Source organism: Rhineura floridana, chromosome 6 (assembly GCF_030035675.1).
Source record: "Rhineura floridana isolate rRhiFlo1 chromosome 6, rRhiFlo1.hap2, whole genome shotgun sequence".
Taxonomy (NCBI): domain Eukaryota; kingdom Metazoa; phylum Chordata; class Lepidosauria; order Squamata; family Rhineuridae; genus Rhineura; species Rhineura floridana.
Genome location: NC_084485.1, coordinates 148,141,334 through 148,164,050, shown reverse-complemented (window position 1 = coordinate 148,164,050; position 22,717 = coordinate 148,141,334). Strand labels below are relative to the sequence as shown.

The window sequence follows — 22,717 nt, the reverse complement described above, 5'->3', positions numbered from 1 at the left end:
AGTTTATCGGCATATTTTCTGATTTCTTCATAACAGAACAGTAAGCAGCAGGGAATAAGTGCTCTCACTGTGTTTCTTCTTTTGTAAACAGAAACTCTGTCTGGCCTGAATAGCTTGATTGTGATTGACACTAATATAATGATCAGCCATCTAGAATTCATCAAATCTTTGAAGAATAGAGATGTCCCAGGTATGTGTGGATTTAGCTGTATAGTAAGTCTGGAAGATATGGATCAAATTTTATCTTGCCCAAATGCTGCTGTTTCGCTATTTATTTATTTTATTTATTTCATTTCTAAACCGCCCATAGCTAATAGCTCTCTGGGCGGTGTACAAAACAAGATTAAAATACAATATTAGGATAAAATCAGTAACAAATAACAACAAAATTAAACTAAAACATTAAGCATAAAACATTGAACATTAAAATGCCTGGGAGTATAGCCAGGTCTTAACCTGGTGCCTAAAAGAAAGTACCGTAGGCGCCAGGTGTATCTCCTCAGGTAAGCTGTTCCACAATTCGGGGGCCACCACAGAAAAGGCCCTAGATCTAGTAACAATCCTCCGGGCATCCTGGTGAGTTGGTACCCAGAGGAGGGCCTTAGATACTGAACAAAGTGAACGGGTAGGTTCATAGCGGGAGAGGCGTTCCACAAGGTATTGCGGTCCCACACCATGTAAGGCTTTATAGGTCAAAACCAGCACCTTGAATCTGGCTCGGAAACAAATAGGTAGCCAGTGCAAGCGAGCCAGGACAGGTGTTATATGCGCGGACCGATTGGTCCTCGTCAACAACCTGGCTGCCGCATTTTGCACTAGCTGAAGTTTCCGAACAGTCTTCAAGGGCAGCCCTATGTAAAGCGCATTACAGTAATCCAGTCTAGAAGTTACCAGAGCGTGAACAACTGAGGCGAGATCATCACTGTCCAGATAGGGGCGTAGTTGGGCTACTAAGCGAAGATGGTAAAACGCATTCCATGCCACCGAGGCCACTTGAGCCTCAAGCGACAAGGAAGGGTCAAAAAGGACCCCCAAACTACGAACCTGTTCCTTCAAGGGGAGTGTAACCCCATCTAGAACAGGATGAACATCCACCATCTGGGCAGGGAAAGAGCTCACCAACAGTGTCTCAGTCTTGTCTGGATTGAGTTTCAGTTTATTAGCTCTCATCCAGTCCATTATCGCGGTCAGGCAACGGTTCAGGACATCAACAGCCTCACCTGAAGAAGGTGAAAAGGAGAAGTAGAGCTGCGTGTCATCAGTGTACTGATGGCAACGCACTCCAAAACTCCTGATCACCGCACCCAGAGGCTGCATGTAGATGTTAAAGAGCATGGGGGACAAAACCGACCCCTGAGGGACTCCACAATGGAGAGTCCAGGGTGTCGAGCAATGTTTCCCAAGCACTACCTTCTGGTGATGATCCGCTAAGTAGGAGCAGAGCCACTGCCAAGCAGTGCCACCAACTCCCAACTCCGCGAGCCTCCCCAGAAGGATACCATGGTCGATGGTATCAAACGCCGCTGAGAGATCAAGGAGAATCAACAGAGTCACACTCCCCCTGTCCCTCTCCCGACAAAGGTCATCATACAGGGCGACCAAGGCTGTTTCTGTGCCAAAACCGGACGTAAAACCGGATTGAAACGGATCCAGATAATCGGTTTCATCCAAAAGCGCCTGGAGCTGGCCAGCGACCACCCGCTCCAAAACCTTGCCCAAAAAAGGGACATTCGCCACCGGTCTATAGTTGTTCAAAACATCTGGGTCCAAATAAGGTTTCTTTAAAAGAGGTCTTACTACTGCCTCCTTGAGACTGCCAGGGACTACTCCCTCTCTCGAGGCATTTATTACCTCTTTGGCCCAGCCGGTGGTTATAGCCTTGCCATTCTTCACCAGCCAAGATGGGCAGGGGTCCAGAGCAGACGTGGTCGCCCGCACCATTCCAAGCACCTTGTCCACTTCCTCGAGCTGCACCAACTGAAATTCATCCAATAATACAGGACAAGGCCGCGCTCTGGACACTTCAATGGATTCATCTGTCATAACATCAGAGTCTAAGTCCCGACGGATTCATGCAATCTTGTCCTGGAAGTGCTCCGCAAATTCGTTGCAGCGGGCTTCCGATGTTTCTTTAGTATCATGAGGGCCAGAATGTAGAAGCCCTCGTACCACCCTAAAAAGCTCCGCTGGGCGGCAAAGAGATGATCTAATGGTGGTAACAAAATAAGACTTTTTCGCCGCCCTAACCGCTTTTATGTACAACTTAGTGGAAGCAAGGAATGATTACATCCGTCAGGAGTTCGCCTTCACCTGCACTCTAGCCTCCTTCTCTCTTGCTTCATCACTCTCAGCTCCGGGGTATACCACGGTGCTGTATGAGTTCTGCACCGAAGGGGGCACGCGGGAGCGATCATGTCAGTGGCCCGGGTCATCTCCGTATTCCACAGGTCAACCATGGCCTCGACAGGAGCGCCAGTGCTATCAGCTGGAAAAACTCCCAGAGCCCTCTGGAAAGCTACAGGATCCATAAGCCTCCGGGAGCGGACCAACTTAATAGGTCCCCCACCTCTGCAGAGGGAAAGGGCTGTCGTGAGTCTAAAACTCAGCAAGCGATGATCTGTCCATGACAATGGAGTAGATGAAAAATACCCCACCCTCAGATCACCATCTCCATGACCAGTGGCGAAGATCAAATCAAGAGTATGTCCTGATACATGTGTCGGGCCAGTAACAATTTGAGACAGCCTCATGGTTGTCATGGAGGCCATGAAGTCCTGAGCCGCCCCGAACAAGACAGCCTCGGCATGGAAGTTGAAATCCCCCAGTACCACGAGTCTGGGGGACCTCAACAATACCTCCGAGACTATCTCTGTCAGCTCAGCTAGGGAAGCCGTTGGGCAGCAAGGTGGGCGGCACACCAACAGTATTCCCAGTCTGTCTCCTTGGCCCAGCACAAGATGAAGACACTCCAAACCAGTCGCCATCTGGACAGGGTGCTTGGTGAGAGAGAAAGAACTCCTATAGACCACAGCAACCCCACCTCCCCGGCCCTCAGATCTACCACAGTGCTGCACCGAATACTCAGGTGGGCAGAGCTGGGAAAGAGCAACTCCTCCCTGCTCACCCACCCAGGTCTCGGTAATACACGCAAGATCGGCACCTTTCTCCACGATCAAATCGTGTATAAGGGGGGTTTTATTAGCGACCGACCTGGCATTTAAAAGCAGCACCTGGAGATCTGAGAGCTGGCTGACAGTACAACCAACAGTCCTGTGGATATGAGGAGAACCGGAACAAGGCACAGACACAACTTGTCTGGGACGAGTTCCCCTTACCTGGCACGTTCTCCTCCCAACACCGTACCTCCCATTTCCCGTCACTACGTTAATTGGGCCCCCCGAAAATCCCCTTGTTAAGGCCAGAGTATGTTCTCCCAGGCACATCTTAAAATAGATCTAACACAACAAAACACTAAAAACAACACACAACACAAATACTCACACACATCCACTCAATCTCATTCACACAACAACCAACCAACAAACAACAACAAATTAAATACAACCAAACAACAATAACAACAACATTAAAAGCCCTCCTCCATAACAAGCCTTGTCTACAGGAGATATTGTCAACGGTGCTGGAAAGTGTCCCTCATAACGTTCTCCTGCATCCGCCGTCGCCGCCAGCCGGACCACAACGACAACCTGGCCTTCTCCTGCGGTGCTCTCACCACCGCCAGGCTAGGATGTCTATGATAGAACCGTTCCGTGTGACGCTCTCTCGCCGTCACCACTCCACACCGGGCCGTCCCAAATCGCGCCCAGAGCCCAACCAGCCTCGTCAGTGCTCTCACCACCAATGGGCTGCTACACGGCCCCTGGGCGTTCACTCGGGCATCCACGCCGTTCTCCACACCCCGGCCGTCTCGCTCCTCCAACGTCACTCCACGCGGTGTCCTCCACGCCCCAGCCGAGTCTCTCTCCGTCTCCCGTGCCGCTCCACGCGACGTCCTCTGCGCCGTGAGCCTGGACCCTTTTCGCGATGCTCTCACCATCACAGAGGCCAGGCTCGCCGCGAGGCCCCGAGCTCCGCACGCAACGCGCCGATCCCATCCGGCTCGTCAGCGCTCACACCACTGACGGCAGGCCGGCGCTCCCCGCGGCCCACGGCCGGGCGAGCAGCGGCTCAGACCAGCAGGCCTGGCCGCCACGACAGAATTCCAACGGCCCGCAGCGGTGGGGAGCGACGGTGGCGGCAGCACAAGCCGCAATGATGATATCCCGGTGACACAGCCTGCAGCGACAAAAACGAATGGGCCAGCGGCGGCAACAACACCAGCTGCAATGACGGGCGATGACAGAGTCCATAGCGGCAGACAGGCAACGGAGAGAACGACCCAGCCACAACAACGGCACCCCGAGGAGCAACAAGGCAGCAGCGGTCCACAACGACAGCAACAGGCGACAGCAGCCCCAGGCATCCCAGGTACACAGCAGCAACCAACCCGTAGTTGACAGACATGCAGGCAGGCAGATGGAATGATGGTATTTGATGGTATTAAATATTTTAAAAGATAAAACGCGGAGCTCCCTGCTGAGCATCCGCCTCAGTCGCCATCTTGAAATTTAGAATCCAACATTACCTTTTGTTATGTTATATAGCTATGAGCTATATATGTATTAATTCTGCTTAATGTGATCACGCTATACAGATCCTCTGGCAGAATATCCAATAGTGAGCTGCATTAATTTTTTAAAATGCAATTAAAAGCTATACAGTACTTTGAATAACTACAGTAAGTTTATTACACATATACTGTTTTTCTCCTGTTTAGGAATTGGCAGATTTGTGCTTGTAATTCCCTGGGTGGTTTTGCAAGAACTGGATAATTTAAAAAGAGGGAAAATATTGGCAAATGTTAGTCAAAAAGCGATCCCTGCAGTTCACTTCATCTATACTTGCCTGAAAAACCAAGATCCAAAGTTGCGGGGACAATCCATGCAACTTGCTTCTCAGCAAACACGTAAGTTGTAACAGAGCGGTAGGTTCTAGTAGAAATCATTCTGTAGCCTTTTAGAGAACTGAAAATATTTATAATTTAATTCCTGTGCCAATCCTACACCTCTGAAACATTTTGGCAGCAATGGTAAGTACATTTCCTTGGAACTCTAGCGGGGAATGAAAATATTTAGGATGGCCTTCTCTGTTACATAGTGAAATTGCCTACTTGCTAAGAGTTAAGATGGCCATGCAGTTTGCATGAATCCTCCAGGTCTCTTTACATTTGGATTTGTGAAAGCTTTTGCCTTGTGTTAGTAAAGTGGTACATTGTTTCAGTAGGATTTTTGTGCACATGTTAAGATTCATACACTACCAGAGGGGTGTGTGTGGGGGTTTTATTACTGTAGCAGCTCCAATAACTAAGGAAACAACACAGTTTTTAAAATTGCATCTTGGATGGAACAGCTACAGTGAAAACTTCAAAGAAACCAATGTACACTCGTGCCTTTTTCAGCTGTACGTCTTTGGGTAACAGCCATTTTTAGATATCACTCATTAATGAACTCTATTTGTGGTTACCATGTGACTTTAAAAAACCAAAATGGAAGAATCCAAATAATTGTTTCATGGAGGAAGGGAAGAAAGTACTGTTACTCGGGGGGGGGGATATTTCTACCTTTTCATGTTTCTGAATGACAAAATAAAGGTTTTGTATCCATGTGTATAAGTCCATGTGGTGCAACAGGACTTCTCTTCCTCCCACGCACCCCAAACATTTGCTCTGGAGGGTCCCCCAGGGAAGGTGCAGCCAAAGCATAATTAGCTGGATAGGATCTGCCTAATCCTGTGGGAGAGAACCCAAGGATGAATAGTGTTTGAACACATCCCTCATTTCTAGAGCAAGTTAATTCGCTGATAGGCAAAAACCTATTTTGCCAAATTTGTAGGGCAATACAATATCTCAGAGAAGAGGTCAGGTCTCCTGCTCCCCTGGTGCATTCACTATAGCTGCCCAATTTCCCTACTTTTGAAAATTTGATAGAAATATCTTTGGGCTATAGGTATGTTCTTAAGCCACAAGGTTTTTGCCTATGAGTGAATTTCTCTGCTTTTTAATCTGGGAGGTAAGAAATGGGATCCTGTGCAAGTTTGCTGAGAATGGATTGATCATTTGCATGCTTATTGAGTTCAGTGGGATTTACTCCCTGCAATCATGCTTAGGATAGATGAAACTGACCACAGGGGATGGGGAGGGGAGGAAGGGCAGAGGGAAGGAGGGGGAGGGGGAGGGGAGCAGGCAGGAGGGGGAGGAGAAGGACAGGTTTGATCATTTGCATTTTTATTCAGTTCAGTGGGATTTACTCCCGTGCAATCATGCTTAGGATAGGTAAAACTGACTGTGGGGGAGGGAGGGAGGGCTGGAGTGGGCAGGGGAGGAGGAAGAAGGAAGCGGAGAGGGGTAGAGGAAGGGGAAGGAGGGGAAAGGCAGTTCTGATCATTTGCATGCTTATTGAGTTCAGTAGGATTTACTCCTATGCAATCATGGTTAGGATAGGTAAAACTGACCATGGTGGGGAGGGAGGGAGGGCTGGAGTGGACAGGGGAGGAGGAAGACGGAAGAGGGGAGGGGAGAAGGAAGGGAGAGGAGAGGGGAAAGGCAGGTCTGATCATTTGCATGCTTATTGAATTCAATGGGATTTACTCCTATGCAATCATGGTTAGAATAGGTAAAACTGACAGAGGGGGAGGGGGAAGGAGAAAGAGCGTATTGTAGGGGGGCAAAGGAAGAGGGAGGGGAGGGCATGTTTGATCATTTGCATGCTTATAGAGTTCAGTGGTGTTTACTCCCGTGCAATCATGCTTAAGATAGGTAAAACTGACCATGGGGAGGAGGAAGGGGAGGGAGGAGGAAGGGGAAAGAGGGGATTTGAAGGGGATGGGGATAGGGACGGTGGGGCAAGAGGGAGGGGATAGGAGGGTGGGTTTGATTATTTGCATACTTTTTGAGTTCAATGGGATTTATTTCTATGCAAACATGTTTGAAAGTGGAAATGGACTGCCTTCAAGTCGATCCCAAGTTACGGCGACCCTGTGAATAGGGTTTTTATGGTAAGCGGTATTCAGAGGTGGTTTACCATTGCCTTCCTCTGAGGCTGAGAGGCAGTGACTGGCCCAAGGTCACCCAGTCAGCTTCATGGCAGTGTGGGGATTCGAACCCTGGTCTCCCAGGTCGTAGTCCAACACTGACCTGGGGGAGGGGCAGGGAGGGTAGGAGGAGGGGGAAGGGAAGAGATTGGGTGGGTGGGTACTGGGCAGAGGGGAAGCCCCTTTTCCAAAAGGAAAACATTGTGAACAGTATAATTGCTTTTCAGGGTTTCTCCCACCTTTTTATTCTACAGCAGGCACATGTAGCCTCCCACCAAAGCTGTCCCTGGCCACATCGTCACAAGGCCTTTATTTCACTTTGGACAGTCATGGCTTCTCTCAAAGAATCCTGGGAAGTGTATTTAGTGAAGGGTGCTGAGAGTTGCTAGATGACAGACACCCTGTTCCCCTCACAGAGCTTCAGTCAGAGTGGCTGACTGTTAAACCAGTCTGGCCACTGGAGCTGTGTAAGTGGAATAGGAGTCTCCTCTCAGCACCCTTCACAAACTACACTTCCCAGGATTCTTTGGGGGAAGGCATGACTGTCTCAAGTGAAATCAAAGTCTAGTGTGGGTGTGGCCCCCTCATTAGCCAAGCCAAGCAGTTGTGAGTCTGGCTTTTAGAACACTTTTAGAACACAGTTGGTTCTTACTGAGCATGCCCGACACTATCATTCAGTTCAATGCAAAATTTAATAAATTAATTAAAAATCAGCCAGGCATGTTTTGAACTTTTAAACTACAGAAGATGAAGGTCAGTGATTATGAGAACTGACAGAAAAAAGTCCAAAAGAGTTCTGGGTTCCCCCCTCCCTCTGTTTTTAGACCTTGAACTCTATTCTCTCTGACTGTTTTGTGTATCGCCATGAAAATTGAGAGGGTTGTTAAGCAAGTGTTTCTGAGTTCAGGACTATAAGTTTTGTAAGGTTTTGTTTTGAAATGAGCTTATGGGAAGCATCAAAATGGCATGGGTGGTATTCTCAGTTTAACATTGCAGAATGTGAAAAATCCATGCTGGCTGTAAAAATATATTGCCTCTGCTTAGAAAGCAAACAAGTGACAGCTGTGAACTTTTAAGCTGCCAGGTGTCTTCCTTATCTGCATGAACAATTGTCTGTAAATGCCATTGTTCAACATGCAGTTATTTTATAACATGATATGCTGACTTGCTTCTCCTAAATTTACAGATGGTTTCTGTGTTGAGAACAATGATGATCGTGTGTTACAATGCTGCCTGCAGTACCAGAACCTCTTTCCTCAAGCAGAAGTTGTACTGTTGACGTAAGTTCTGTACAAATACAGAGCTAAATCCACAACCATCACACTTCAGTTTTAAAAACAAAGAATGTAGGAAAAATCTTCCCAGCTACATGTCTTTTTAAAAAACGTTTGTGATTATGTAAACTTCTGTCTTTAGGGAGGACCTCAAGGCCTTGATTCTTCTGTCTGTACATTGAATTTTGTATTCTCTGCTAAACTGAAAACAGCTCTTTTCATAACACCAACCCAAGAAGTTGGCAGTCTGGGTTGCATCCAAAGTAGTGCTAAGTCATGGTCCTGTCAGCACAAGGGCTTCTGCTTGTACAATGGGAACTACCTCCCTCCTCCCCTTAAATCTGTTCTACAGGGTTCCTCCTATCCTCTGGAACAGGTTTGGGAAGGGTGCAGGGCATGTGTGTGTGTGTATGAAATTCTATTGCACGAGTGGAAATGCTTGTGCTGATGGGACATGTTAATTGGATACTGTCCTCTGTTTTTAGAAGGGATTGTGCAAACATTTGTATTTTCAAAGAGCAAACTATATGTAACTTAACTATGAAGGAATGAGGGCAGTAGTCAAACCACACAAATTAAATGTATTTAGAAAAGAGCTATATGTTTCGGTTGCTCATACATCAATTCTGTGGAATCTGAACAAATAGGTGAGCTCTGTCTGGAAAGCAATGTCTCTCCAATTGGGTGTAATAGAGTTATCTTTGATAACAGATTTTTGCTAACTATATGACAACAAACAATAGCTCATGTTAGTTTTGTGGAGGTTTGATTTTAAAATGGCCCCAAACAGACATAGATAAATGAACTGCATCAGACATAGACTCTCTTTTGCCACAGGGGAAAGCGCAATAATCCTGTCCAACTTTCCACTTTAGGAATTCAAAATAAAAGCAAATTTCTTTTCACAGGGATGATAAAAACTTGTGCAACAAAGCCCTGGTGAGTGAAGTAAAGGCATTTAGTAAAACAGAGTTGGTTATTGCACTCCAGAAGCTGACTATAAATACTGTAATTTTAAGCCAAGATGTTTCCAGTGGCCAGTCACAATCAGAAAAAGGTTTGTTTTTCTTGGTGTGTTTGGGTTACTGTAGTGGCCACAGAAGCTAAATAACAGTGCAGTCTTGTACATCATATCTACTCAGAAGTAAGCCCCACTGAATTCAGCAGAGCTTACTTTCAGGGAAGCTGTGTATTGCAGACTAAAGCTGACAAATATTAATTTGCAAAACATTTTACACTCTCTGAGAACCTGATTTATATGATGACATTTTCCAATAATCTTTACTATTTTACATAGTCCTAGTAATCTTCTAACAAACATACTAAGCCTAGCTGATGTATGAAGGATTGAAATACTTGGACTTTGTTGACATCCATTGTGTTTCCTAAAGGTTTTTATAAGATTAAAGGAGAGGACATGCTGTAAGTTCTCAACCACAGAACTGCAGAAAAGTGGGGAGTGGGGAAGCCCTTTTCTGGGCCAGTTAAAAGGAGGAGTAAACAGCAACAGGTAGATTTTGGATGAAAGATTGTTCAGGCTAAACCCTTCAGGGAAGCTGGGGTATCTTCTTTTTAGAAGACCGTGTCTTTTAGAAGACACTGTATACTATAGGCTGGACCATGTAACCCTCTACATGCTCTCCAGGCTGTGCCAACACAATCCTATGGGTCAACTTAATCTGCAGTGGTAGAAGTCATTTAAACTCCTCTAGCACAATTGAAATACAGGCACCAGAAAAGTGAAAATAGAGTGTTTTATCTCAGTGGCAGTGGCTATCCTGAGATGGATGATTCTTCCTCCTTGCCTCACCGTCAGGTCCAATGACAATCAATGCAGATTGTTAAGGTTTGACTGGGAGAGACCCCACCCAGTTCTGGTTCTGTCTTCTTCATAACAGCAGTGCATGCCAATATACTACCTGCAACTAAAAATACCTGAACCTTTCTCTGTGGAGTGGTGTGCAAATAAATGAACTCAGAATAACACTTCATACATTTGATAAAGTGGACTGTGGTCCATGAAAGCTTATGCCATAAAAAAATGTTAATCTTTAAGATGCGACAAGACTATTGTTGTTTTTTGCTGAAAGACATTAATATGGCTACTCCTCTGGAAACTGATACAAACAGAAGTAATTCCTAAAATAGGAAAGGGAGAACTTCTGAAACAAGCAAATCACAGTGTAATTTTAAACAGAGACTATTAATGGGACTTAATTGTTAATTTTTGGATCTTTTATAGCTTCAGGTGAACAATAAGTTTAAGATCCATTGTGCTTGCTTAACAGATATGATATCCAAGAAGGCTGAGGATAATTTTGCTGATACTCTTTCAAGAATTATTCTTCACGCAAAACAAAGCTTGCAACAAGTTTTATCATCTATACTGGAAACAGAAATGAATATTGCTTTTGGAGATCTTTGGAGAGAGGTGATTACCTTCTAGTACATGCTTTAACGAGGCTAAGGAACCTCCAGTCTGCAGCCATTGTTGGTAGGCCACACCCACCAGAAATTACATGGCATCAGGTGTGGGACAGGTAAAGCCACAGCTGCCAAGAAACAGTCAGGAATAGATGTCTTTGTAAATGTATCGCCTAACATAAGCCTCACTGTCTTCCATTGAACCCATCTGTCAAATGTGGCCCACAGAGGACTGACCACTTTTTGATCTGGCTTGTCAGACAAAATGTTCCCCATCCCTGCTTCAAAGGCACACATCTATAGTGTTGCAGAGCGCGACTCGTACTCATGCACATATGAATGTACATTAATGTAACATTGAATATGACTCTAATTTCAGTTTTAGTTATAGCTAACCATCCTATGATACTAACGATGAACTTACTGAGTGCCAATCCTTATGTAGCCAAACTCACACCATCCATGCACAAGAGTGGAGGTATCAGCAGAACCCCATGGTTTTCAGATGTACAAAACAAACTTTAGGAAAAAAACTTGTGGCGGGAACCTCAAAAACAGCCCAGTGAAAACTGAACCAGCTAGCCATCACAGAATGCTGAGTCTGTTGGACAGGAATGGAAAAGGGGGTGAGTTATGGAATGGAGTATTCTGTGAAAGGGGATGGCTTATCAAGTGGCCAGCATCAATTTTAGTCTTATGGTTTGCAAGGTGGAGCAAAAGGCATTATGCTCTGGAACACTTTATTTGTAAAACAAAAAGAAACAACTTGTAGCCCCATCCAATGCTTATTTACCATTTACTGGGTTTGATGGGACTTATTCTCAGGTACGTGTGTATAGGATTGTATCCTTTATTAATTATTTAGTTAGAAAATTTCTTATTCGCTTTATATTCAAAGAATCTCAAAAGTGAGGTACAAAACAAATCAAGTACAGTAAAACATAATTTCAAGACATTGTACAATGTAAAGGTTCTATACCATACAAAAGAATAAGAACCATGTACAAAAATACGAATCAATACCCACAAAGGAAAGAAAATCAGTATATAATATAACATATGAAAATCATATATAACACAAAAGAATCTCAAGCAGTATGCAAACAAGGGATCAAATACAATACAAAGATGTCAAAACAATATACAAAACAGAACTCAAAACCAATAAATAAATCTCAAAATGTTATACACAACAACCATCAGGTATGGTAAAGAACATTAATATTCAAACACAACCTTTTAAAATAACATTATACTATCAAATCCATACATTTCCAGGATCCCAACTAATCACCTTGTACAACACAGACAGCTAACCAGATAACCACTCATACAGCCTTGGAAGTGAAGATAAATCGGTGGTATATTCACTCCATCCTTACGGGTGGGGGACAGCTCTATGTCTGTGAGACTCTCACTCTGAACGGCAGTGAGCTGCTTTATGTCATCATTCCAACCACTCAGGCTCTCACCCTGAGCTATAAACACCACTGCCCAACCACCAATCAGACCAACCAGTTTAACGTCCATACCTTTCAAAACAAACAGCAAACAGTGCACTGAAGGGCTGGGAGGGGGGGGAGAAGGGGAGAGTAAAACAACACAAAGACAGAAGCAAAACAACCCAACACAGAAGGGGGGGGAGAAAAAACCCTACAAATCAAAATACTACTGACAGTGGGTGAAAAATCTGTAGGCCAGATGTTGCAAATTGGCAACAGCTTGCTGCAGTTTTTCCACTCTGAGGTCAGCCAGGATGAGGAAATGCCCAGGTCAGCAGGGTTGCCAGGGGATGGATGGGCAGATGGTGTAGGTAACCTCTTCTCGCTTCCCAAACTCGTCAGTGCCAGTCAGCAAACAGGTCAGCATATCCCAGAAGCAGAGGACTCTGCAGCCCTCTTTAAATAAGTCAGGTGTTGCAGATTGGACACAGCTTAATAGTTAATCCTTTATTTATGTACTGAGTTCATGCTCTGTGGAGGAAGGAATTTAAATTTTTTTAAAAAAATTGCAAGGGTAATAGAACACATTTTCTCATTTTGAGTAACAGTGGCAATCAGCCACTGTTTAAGTTTCTAACTCTCCTGATTGCCAAAAAATCTTGGGAAAATGCTGTCAAACTACATCCTTTCGTATGTATATAATGGACACGTGTACAGGGCTGGCTCAAGACATTTTGCTGCCTAACATTTGCAGCAAAGGAAAAGATGGCATCCCCCTCCTGAACATTCCATATGGAAAAGCGGACCAGACTGGTAGTTGAATTTTACTTCAGCACTGCTGAGGGGACAGTGTCTTCCACCAGACCTGAGTGCAGCAAGCTACCTTTGGGGTACAGAGTAGGGCATGTGACATGCACAGCTCTGTCCTCAACACTGCTCTACTTCAGGTCTGCTTGCTGCCTCCTCAGACAAATGCAGCAGTGATGGCACCTGCTTGCATAATGAGAGCACGCACACCACAAGTCTGACACAATTTGCATTGCAAGAAATGCAAACCTGACCACTGAATTACCCTGAAGAGATGTAAACATTTAACCTTTTTTTTCTTTTTTAGGTAGTCTATCATAAACCCCCGTGGACTTTAGCAAAGGTGTTGGAATGTTACAAAAGACACTGGGTGGCTGTTTTTGGAATGGTTATACCAAGAAGTTTTCTTTCAACCGTTGAAGTTTTATATGAACATCTTGGTAAAGGTAAGAACATTTGTGTTAACTCTTGAAATTTCAAAGCCAAAAACTGAGCCAAAGCACATGTCAATACTGAAAACTTGAAATGTGTTTAATCATCATGGCTTCTTCCAAGAAACATTCAGAACTGTGATGGGGCTACAGGTTTCTAGCAATCCAAATACTAAAATGTCCTAGGATTCCTTTGCAGAAGCCATAGAGTAAGAGTGCAATCTTATTCACTAACAGGCAAGTGGCAGAGGAGGGCAGGTTTGATAATTTGCATGCTTATTGAGTTCAGTGGGATTTACTCCTGTGCAATCATGCTTAGGATAAGTGAAACTGACCTGGAGGGGGGGGGGAGGAAGGGTAAGATTGCATGCTCAGTAAGAAGTTGGTTCTTACTGAGCATGCAATAGTGCAATCTTATTCACTAATAGGCAAGTGGGAGAGGAGGACAGGTTTGATCATTTGCATGCTTATTGAGTTCTGCCTGTGCAATCATGCTTAGGATAAGTGAAACTGACTGGGGGGGAGTGGGGGAGGGGGAGGAGTGGGGGAGGGGAGGGGAGGAGTGGGGGAGGGGAGTAGCTTGGGTGGGTGGGCACTGGGCAGAGGCAAAGCCTCTCTCCTTTACAAAAGGGAAACATTGTTAACAGTATTATTATTTTTCAGGTTTCCCCCCACCTTTTTATTCTCACACCCAAACCCAAGCTGTCCCTGCCCACATCTACACCAGACATTTGTTCCACTCTATTCCCCTCATAGAGCTACAATCCTCAGAATTCTCTGGGAAGAAGGGCTGACTGTTAAACCACTCTGGCCACTGCAGCTCCATCAAGGGAATAGGAGTCTCCTAACACCTCTCAGCACCCTTCACAAACTACACTTCCCAGGATCCTTTGGGGGAAGCTATGACTGTTTCAAGTGGAATAAATGTCTGGTGTGGCCTCCTGATTAGCCAAGCCAAACAGCTGTGAGTCTGACATTTAGAACGCTGCCAGCTGGTTCTTACTGAGCATGCGTGCGCTATCAAAGACTCCAATGTTAATTTTCTTAAATTAATTAAAAATCAGCTATGCATTTTTTTTTTACTTTTAAACTGCAGAAGATGAAGGTCATTGTGCGGGGCAAGGTCAGTAACAGGATTACAGGTACTCTGAACATGGCTGATTTTTAATTAATTTCAACAAATTATGAGACCACCTACAGAAAAAAGTCAACCGGGGTCTGGATTGTTTTACTCTTGTTTTAGATTTGAACTCTGGATTCTCTCTTAGTATTTTGTGTATTGCCTTGAAAATGTAGAGGGTTGTTAAGCAAGCGTTTCTGAGTTCAGTTTTGTAAGGTTTTGTTTTGAAATGAGCTTATGGAAGCAGCAGAATGGCATGGGGGTATTTTCAATTTAACATAGCAGAATGTGAAAAATCCATGCTGGCTATAGTATATAGCCACTGTCATGGCTGTATAATACATGTCTATTCATGTTCAATGGGACTTACTCTGAGGTAAGTGTGTTTAGTAGGGGTGGTTAGCCCATGGGACCATACCACCTCCCCAAGAGTTTTTTCTGCACCTATGGATTTCCCACTGAGACTGTGATACCAAAAGTTTTTTGCGCCCCCCAAAGTAATTTAACTATTAAAAAAAAGACCCCTTGTGTGTCTCCTGCTGTGATTTTGTCATGCCATACAGTTTCGTGACCTCCAAGATACCCAAAACTATCCTTTTTTTTAAAAAAAAATTGTTATTCCCGGTTGATACTCTGGCCCCACCTACTTCTACATGTAGCCTTCTGGAGGGTTGACCATGAGTCAGTTGCAGTCATCAACCTAAAAAAGGTTAGCCGCCCCTGGTGTATAGGTTTTCAGCCTAATCTAAGTTCAAGCTGGTAGTGTAGGCATTCCAGAGTTAAACCTGGAGGCACCTTTGGTTACTGCATTTCTGCAACACAGAAAAATCATATAAATTCCACCTGTGAAAATTTTGCTCACCTTGCATTTCTAACATTGGCTTGTAAATATCATAATTTCCAGTTACGGTGTTATGTTTGTTATAATGTTTAACCTCCCCTTCTTCTGGGCAACATACATGTTGCTGTCCCGTTTTATCCTTCCAATAAGCCTGTGAGGTAGGTTGAACGGAAATATAGTGACTTTACCAAAGCCATCCAATTTGCTTCATGGCTAAGAACTTAAATCTTAAGTCCACTGCTTTATCTATCACACTGGCCCAGTTTACACATAATGCTAAGCCAAACTATGGCTAAGTGTGAACGCACAAGCATCCAGGTACTCACAGTAAAAATCACTCCACCCCCGGTTCTGCTAATTCTCTGCTATCTGGAACTAAGTCATCATTTGTCACAACAGTATATGTGAAGCAGGCTTATGGATTGTCTTCCCTAGACAAAACATGTGCAGTAGCCAAGAACAAACTTTGATTACAGCTAGTGGTGTGTTTTGCATGTTCACACTTGGCAATGGCTTAGCTTAGCGTCATGTGTGAACCAGGCATCCTAATATTTTTTGCTTTACTATCACAAAGCTCAGAGGCCTGCTGATGCTTACATTTAATAGCCTTCGTTTTTTGATATGGTATCATGTTCTGAAATGTATTCTTACAATCCTGAACACAGTTACACATTTAAAGCTATAGCCCAAAGCTACCCTTACCACTAGGCACGCTAGATTTGCTGGTGTAGCATTTTTCTTGAAGCAGCAACTGGAAGAGGACTTTGTGCATTCCATCTTGGTGCATCTTCTTCTGGTGCTCAGGAGTAGTTACGAGAAGGGCCTAATAATAAATGGTATAGGTCTACAAGAAATCCTCAGAAAAGAGATTTTAATAGTAGTAATGGCCAGCAGTGAGGGGTTGCTTGGATAGACTATCAGAAGCCCGTTCAAATATTTGGAGTGGAAGCAGGGATCTGTGAGAGGCATTTGTGAGGGTGATGGGGCACCGAGCATCTGGCAAATATAGATGTAGACTAGGATAACAAATCAGATCCTATCTAGGCTCAAAATGCTGGTGAATTCCTGCTAGATCCAGGATCACCAGAGATGTGGGCCATTGGTACATGGTAGTAAGGCAACATTTGAATGCCTTGCTTTTATTATCCGTTGTTCCTGAATAGTCTGAATGGTGAATATGATGTGTTTCATATGAGAATTACTTATGGTTGTGTTTTGTTGCCTGTTTATCTTTAAGTCTTAACTTCTCTTTCAACTGTTTCTACTCCTTATTTACAATTTCTCTCTCAGCTACTGTGATTAACCCCTCAACAATGAAGATGGTGCTCCAGGAATCCAAAATGCTGTTGGAGATGTTCAGCTCAAGATCAAAATATGGTGGTATCCTTTCCCAGACCTTAGCTCAGGTGAATAAACTGCTTCAGACTCTTGAGAAGGTAAGAGATGTTTAGTTTTTACAGACATAATTCCTTTTACATGCACGTGCACACATCTGATTGCAGTCACAATGTTGCTTCTCTTTGTTTATCATCATCCAGGGCAAAAAGCTACTTGTATTTGAAAACTTATTTTTAATGGCAACTTGAGTATTGTACTTTTAATGTCATCTGTAAAATAGATGGTCAAAAGAAATCCCAGATAAAACTTTTGAACAAAATATGTTTGCTTTATGTTGGGACACCCTTCTCTAGCAGAAAAATGGAGGAGAATTATTTTTACTGTGAGTCACTTGAGTTTTTACAAGGAAAATGAAATTAAAATTTCTAAAATAAATAAAATAATCCCCTCAGTACTTGGTTAGGATTGAGTCCCCCAAAACCTCATCTAAAGTAATAAGAAAGGGGGAGCTCTTAGGTATAGATTTCTCCCGGGCATCCACTCCTGCTGTCTTCCAAAGAGCTCTGATCTGCTCACCTTTGCAATAGCGAAAAGTGGCATATAAAGCCAAGCAAGCCACACCTACTGCACTGATGCAACAGAGTCCTGAACAGACTCCTTCCACTCTTGCAGAATCTTTTGGGTCAAATATTTATGAAGGGTGGTATATGAAATGTAAATGGACTGCCTTCAAGTCGCTCCCAACTTATGGCGACCCTATGAATAGGGTTTTCATGGTAAGCGGAATTCAGAGGTGGTTTACCTTTGCCTTCCTCTGAGGCTGAGAGGCATAAAGGCATTTAAGTCAGCAAAAATATTCCAAATACATCTCTTTCTGCCATTAATTTTACTATGGTAATATTGCCAATCTTCATCTGACATTCCTTAAAAAATTAGGTAGTTTGCAGGTTTAACACATCGGATCCAGTACATTTACTACTATATTTTCATAAGATTCAGTCAGGTACTGGACCAGATTCTTCAGATACCTTCAAATCTACTTCAGAAAACACTGTTTGTGAACAATTTACTACTATATTTTCATAAGATTCAGTCAGGTACTGGACCAGATTCTTCAGATACCTTCAAATCTACTTCAGAAAACACTGTTTGTGAACAAGTGGAAGATGTGGCTTTGACCGAACAAACTCGGGATATAGATGAGTCACTGTCACCTATGCCTCTAGTCCAAGGAAACAGGCATATGGAAATCTGGTCTGTCCTTGAAAGCGTCTGGAACACAATAAACCTATTCAGGTAATAAATGGTGATGTCTTATTTTTTTAGGTGAAATGTAAAACATCCAAGAGTTAGTACACAAGTGCATACCAATTGATGACTGGCAGATGAATCCACTGAAAAACATTATGTTCTGAGGTAGCCTTTCCCAGCCAGTGTGCCTCCAGATGTTGTTGGACCACAATTCCCATCTTTCCTGACCATTGGCAATGCTGGCTGAGGCTGATGGGAGTTGTGGTCCAACAACATCTGGAGGCACACTGGTTGGGAAAGGCTGTTCTGAGGAGATATGAGATGATATGGAAGTTCTCTCTGTAGTAATTCACCAGTGATTGTACATTCATATGTGCATGTCACCCCTTCATGATACAGTCAGTGAGTGGTGGAAGTACGCACGTGAACAAGACCTTAGTGAAAACCTTAAAATTTATGAAGTACAAATTTGATGGCCAAAAAAAGTTGTTGTTTTTTAAAAAAGGACTTTACTGAAAGATACCAATGCACAAATTTATCACCTCTGGTTTTAAGAGATAAATGCAACAAGCAAATTGTTAAACAACTAATTGATTAAAAATATCTGCAGTGAAAAACTAAAGCAAAAGATTGTGTGTCTTGCTGAAGAAATAGTCCTATTGTGACTGCAGTTATATACCTGTTTGCTGTGAAGAGTTAATGAGATATCAGAGCAGAGGGAATGCCTGTGCTTCAGTGACCCCCTTTGAAAAAATGCTGATATACATGCAACTGTGCTTTGTCTCTTATTCTTTCTCTCTTCCCACCCCCATTCCCTCCCTAGGACAATATGTAATTTTTTGCTAGTTTTAAAATGTAATTCCCTTATTTTTCTTAGTCTGGAACTATTTCAGAAGCTGGACCTCAGTACAGTAAATACCACTCAGAATATGTCCTCATTCAAAGATGCTTTCATAGGTCTGCAAAAGTTAACGGCAGCAGTGAATGAAATCCTTGCAGGAATTCGGCAGTAAGTATATGTGAGCTAAATGGGATAGCATCTAGTGTCCTCTCACTTGTTGGTGCCTATTGTGGTGAAATAAGTTTCTTATTGTTATTACCCTGTGATTAGATATTAATCCCAGGCATCTAAAATAGTAAAGGCAGGTAACAAATTAAAATAACAACAACAGCCATTGGCCTTTATAGAGTGAACTTTCCATTAGCAACTACCTTCTTTACAACATTGGCTCTTGATACTTGCCAAAAAACCTCCACTATCCTATATTGATACTAGTATTACACAAGTAAAGGTGCCAGAGACCAGTGACTGTATTTGAATTGTTTTATCAAGCACTTGGTGTTTATGTAGATACTGATTTTAGCAATTTAAATAATTTTTAATATTCCTTAATAGGCAAAAAAAAACCTTTGCGGTTTAAGAACGTACCTATAGCCAACAGATATTTCTATCAAACTTTAAAAAGTAGGGAAATTGGGCAGCTATAGTAAATGCACCAGGGGAAAAAGAAACCTGACCTCCTCTCTGAGATACTGTACTGCCCTATACATTTGTAAAAATGCAGACTCAATTGAGTTGGTCTTTCACAGTTAATTTTGTGGCTTCTTCCCTGCTAAAACAAGATCAGCACAGCACATGTTTGTTTCTGTTATTTGGGCTGATTGCAGGTGTTGCCACCACTCCCCATATGCCCAGAGGCACATGTTACCAAATTCTTCCAAGCTACACAGAAAGTGGATTGGACTGTGAAAGACCAATCCAAATTGTGTTTGCATTTTTACAAATTTATAGGGCAGTACAATATCTCAGAGAGGTCTGGTCTCCTGCTCCCTTGGTGTGTTCTCTATAGTTGCCCAATTTCCCTGCTTTTTAAAGTTTGATAGAAATATCTGTTGGCTATAGGTATGTTCTCAAATTGCAAGGCTTTTTTTTCCTATTAGTAATTTCTCTGCTTTTTAATCTGGGAGGTAAGAAATGGGTTCCCTTACAAGTATGTAAGAATGGATTGATCATTTGCATGCTTATTGAGTTCAGTGGGATTTACTCTCCTGCAATCATGCTTAGGATAGGTGAAACTGCCCAGGGGAAGGAGGAGAAGAGGGAGGGAGGACTGGAGTGGGTGGGGGAAGTGGAAGAAGGGGGAGGGGAAAGACAAATCCAATCATTTTTATGCTTATTGAGTTGAATGGGATTTACTCCCATGCAGTCATGCATAGAATCAGTAAAACTGACCATAGGGGAATGGGGGAAGGGGAGAGGAGAGGAGAGGAAAGGAGCAGGGAGGGTGGGAGAAAGCAAAGGGGGAAGGAAGGGGAAGGGGGAGAGAAGGGGAGGAAGGGTAGGGGTAGGGAGGAAGGGAAGGAGGAGGAGGAGGAGGGGAGGAAACTGGGTGGGTTGGCACTGGGCAGCGGAAAAACCCCTTTCCTTTCCAGAAGGAAAACATTGTGAACAGTATCGTTGTTTTTCAAACTTTCACCACCTTTTTATTCTATAGCAGGCACATGTAGTCTCCCACTGAAATTTAAACCAAAGCTATCCCTGGCCACATCCAAACCAGATCTTATTGCACTTTAGACAGTCATGGCTTCCCCCATTGAATCCTGGGAAGTGTAGTTTGTAAAGGGTGCTGAGAGTTGCTAGGTGTCCTGCCCAGAGCCCAAGACACGAGACGGAGGCAAGGCTTTGTTCAATTCACGTTGTATTAGGGTGATGGTTACATCTAAAGCAGTGTGCTTCATCAACCTGTCTACTCTAGTGTCAGCTCTACACTGCGTCAGCAGTGCCGGTGGGGGGCTGGAAATTCCTGGGTGGTTGGCAGGGAAGCAAAGTCCTTAGCTGGCAGTCTGGTCATAAATCTGCCAGGTCTAGGAGGAGGGGAGCTGATAAGGGCCAGGCTTGTCCGAAGCGTACTTGCCGAGTCAGGAGTCCGGAAGTGAGGTCAGTAGAGGTCCGGGATCAAGTGCCAAGGGGTCAGTCCGAAAGAGGGTGCCAGGAAACTAGGAACACACAAGCCACGCCTGACGTTGCAGCCAGCAACAAGCTGCAGCCAAGGTGTCCCTTATAAAGAGCAAGGTTGACAGCAGGTGTGAGTCCTCAGCGTTTGGGCCTGAAGGAGACAGGCCTGCCTCTCTTCTGCCTGACCTTCTGCTGTCTACGTTCTGCAGGTGAGGGGGGAGTATCCTGTTCACTGTCTGTGTCTGGCTGCAGGGCCGCTGCTGTCCCTGGGGTGCTCTGCAGCTGAGGGGCAGAAGGAGCTGGATTCTCAGGAGGCTCCTCCGTGTCTCCTGCTGCTCCTGGGTCTGCTGCTGTTACTCCCGAGTCGTCCTCATCTGAGGAGTCCTCTGACGGGGCCATGACATCTAGCTCACTACTTTCCCTAGCTAAGCTACCTAAACAGTCTCTGCAGCGTGTGGGGAGAGTTGAATCAGCACTAGAGCCTGGTCGGGCACCTGCTTAAGTAGGGAAGGTAAACAATGGCTCGTTTGAAGTTCCACCCTCTCAAGGTCCCTTTTCTCACGCCGTCTCAAGTGGAGTGAAGGGGGGGCGAGCCTCCGATAGCCCATCTGACAGTGGGGCTTCGCTAGGTGATGGCTCAGCTTCAGGGAGTGGGAAGCTGGTTGGCAGGGAAGAGTTTGAAGTGTCAGGCGGGGATTCCTCTGGAGGCGTGGTTGGCACATGTGAGGGGTCACTTCCCAATGGCTCAGGTGGGGGCTCACAGGCAGAGTGAGAACTGCCTCAGTGGGGGGGCTGGCCGATGGAGTCTGCGGGCTGAGTGCGCTCCCCCTTCCTTCAACGTTGGCAGGGACCTCATCCTCATCTGACTCCTCTCCCTGAGCTAACTCCTCTTGCGCCTGGGGCACAATATCATCCCCCCTTCTATGCACCATCTCCCCCCACCCCCTGGGCTTGGGCTTGTCCAGGTAAGTGTCATGGAATCCCTCACCAAGTCCGGCACATGAACGTCGGTGGCTGATTCTCAAGAACGCTCCATCTGGTCGTATCCCTTCCAGTGAATCAAATATTGAAGCCGCCCTCGGCAGTTCCGTAAGTCCAAAATCTGCTCCACTTCATGTTCCTCTTGCCCATTCACCACGATGGGGGGCGGAGGCACCTCTGGCATTCTGTGGGGATCCTGAGGGTGTTCCAGAGTAAGCAGGGAGTGATGAAAAACTGGGTGTATCCTGAGGGAAGGAGGCAGCGTCAGATGAAAAGCCATTAGATTGATCTGAGCCTCCACCTCAGAGAGGCCCACCTTTCGATCTTCTAACTTATGGCAGTGCCCGTGTAGGCAGGTAACGTGTGAACAGGTACATCCTGTCTCCCACATGGATTACGGCCCTTCCTGTTGATACTGATCTGTAGCTCTCTTATAGTCTTCCTTCACCCTCTATAGCTGTTCCTTTAACAGCTGCCGCGTTGCCTGGAGCTCTTGCACAAAGTCCTCGGCTGCCGGAATGGAGGGGCTGCCGTGTGGGGCGACGAACACTCGGGGTGATATCCCATATTGGCGAAGAATGGAGTCTGTTACATGGTAGCGTGCACTGCGTTGTTGTAAGCTAACTCTGCTAAGGGCAAAAAGGACACCCAGTTGTCCTGCTGGTAGTTAACAGCGGAGATAATGCTCCAATGTGGCATTTAC

At 44.6% G+C, this 22,717-nt stretch overlaps 1 protein-coding gene across 5 annotated transcripts in view; it reads left to right on the top strand.

The window, feature by feature from the left end:
- Positions 1-22,717, top strand: part of SWT1 (SWT1 RNA endoribonuclease homolog) — a 73,120-nt gene that overhangs the window by 29,901 nt on the left and 20,502 nt on the right. For 3 of the 5 annotated variants that reach the window (XM_061634036.1, XM_061634035.1, XM_061634037.1), the window contains exons 8-15: positions 92-190; positions 4,838-5,026; positions 8,336-8,429; positions 9,332-9,480; positions 10,712-10,854; positions 13,404-13,542; positions 16,779-16,924; positions 17,820-17,977. In XM_061634036.1, coding sequence (XP_061490020.1) covers positions 92-190; positions 4,838-5,026; positions 8,336-8,429; positions 9,332-9,480; positions 10,712-10,854; positions 13,404-13,542; positions 16,779-16,924; positions 17,820-17,912 — 1,052 coding nt within the window. In that variant the 3' untranslated portion in view covers positions 17,913-17,977. Of the gene's footprint in view, positions 1-91; positions 191-4,837; positions 5,027-8,335; positions 8,430-9,331; positions 9,481-10,711; positions 10,855-13,403; positions 13,543-16,778; positions 16,925-17,819; positions 18,123-18,954; positions 19,087-22,717 lie in introns of those variants that run through there. The other 2 variants (XM_061634039.1, XM_061634038.1) reach the window with 2 other exon arrangements.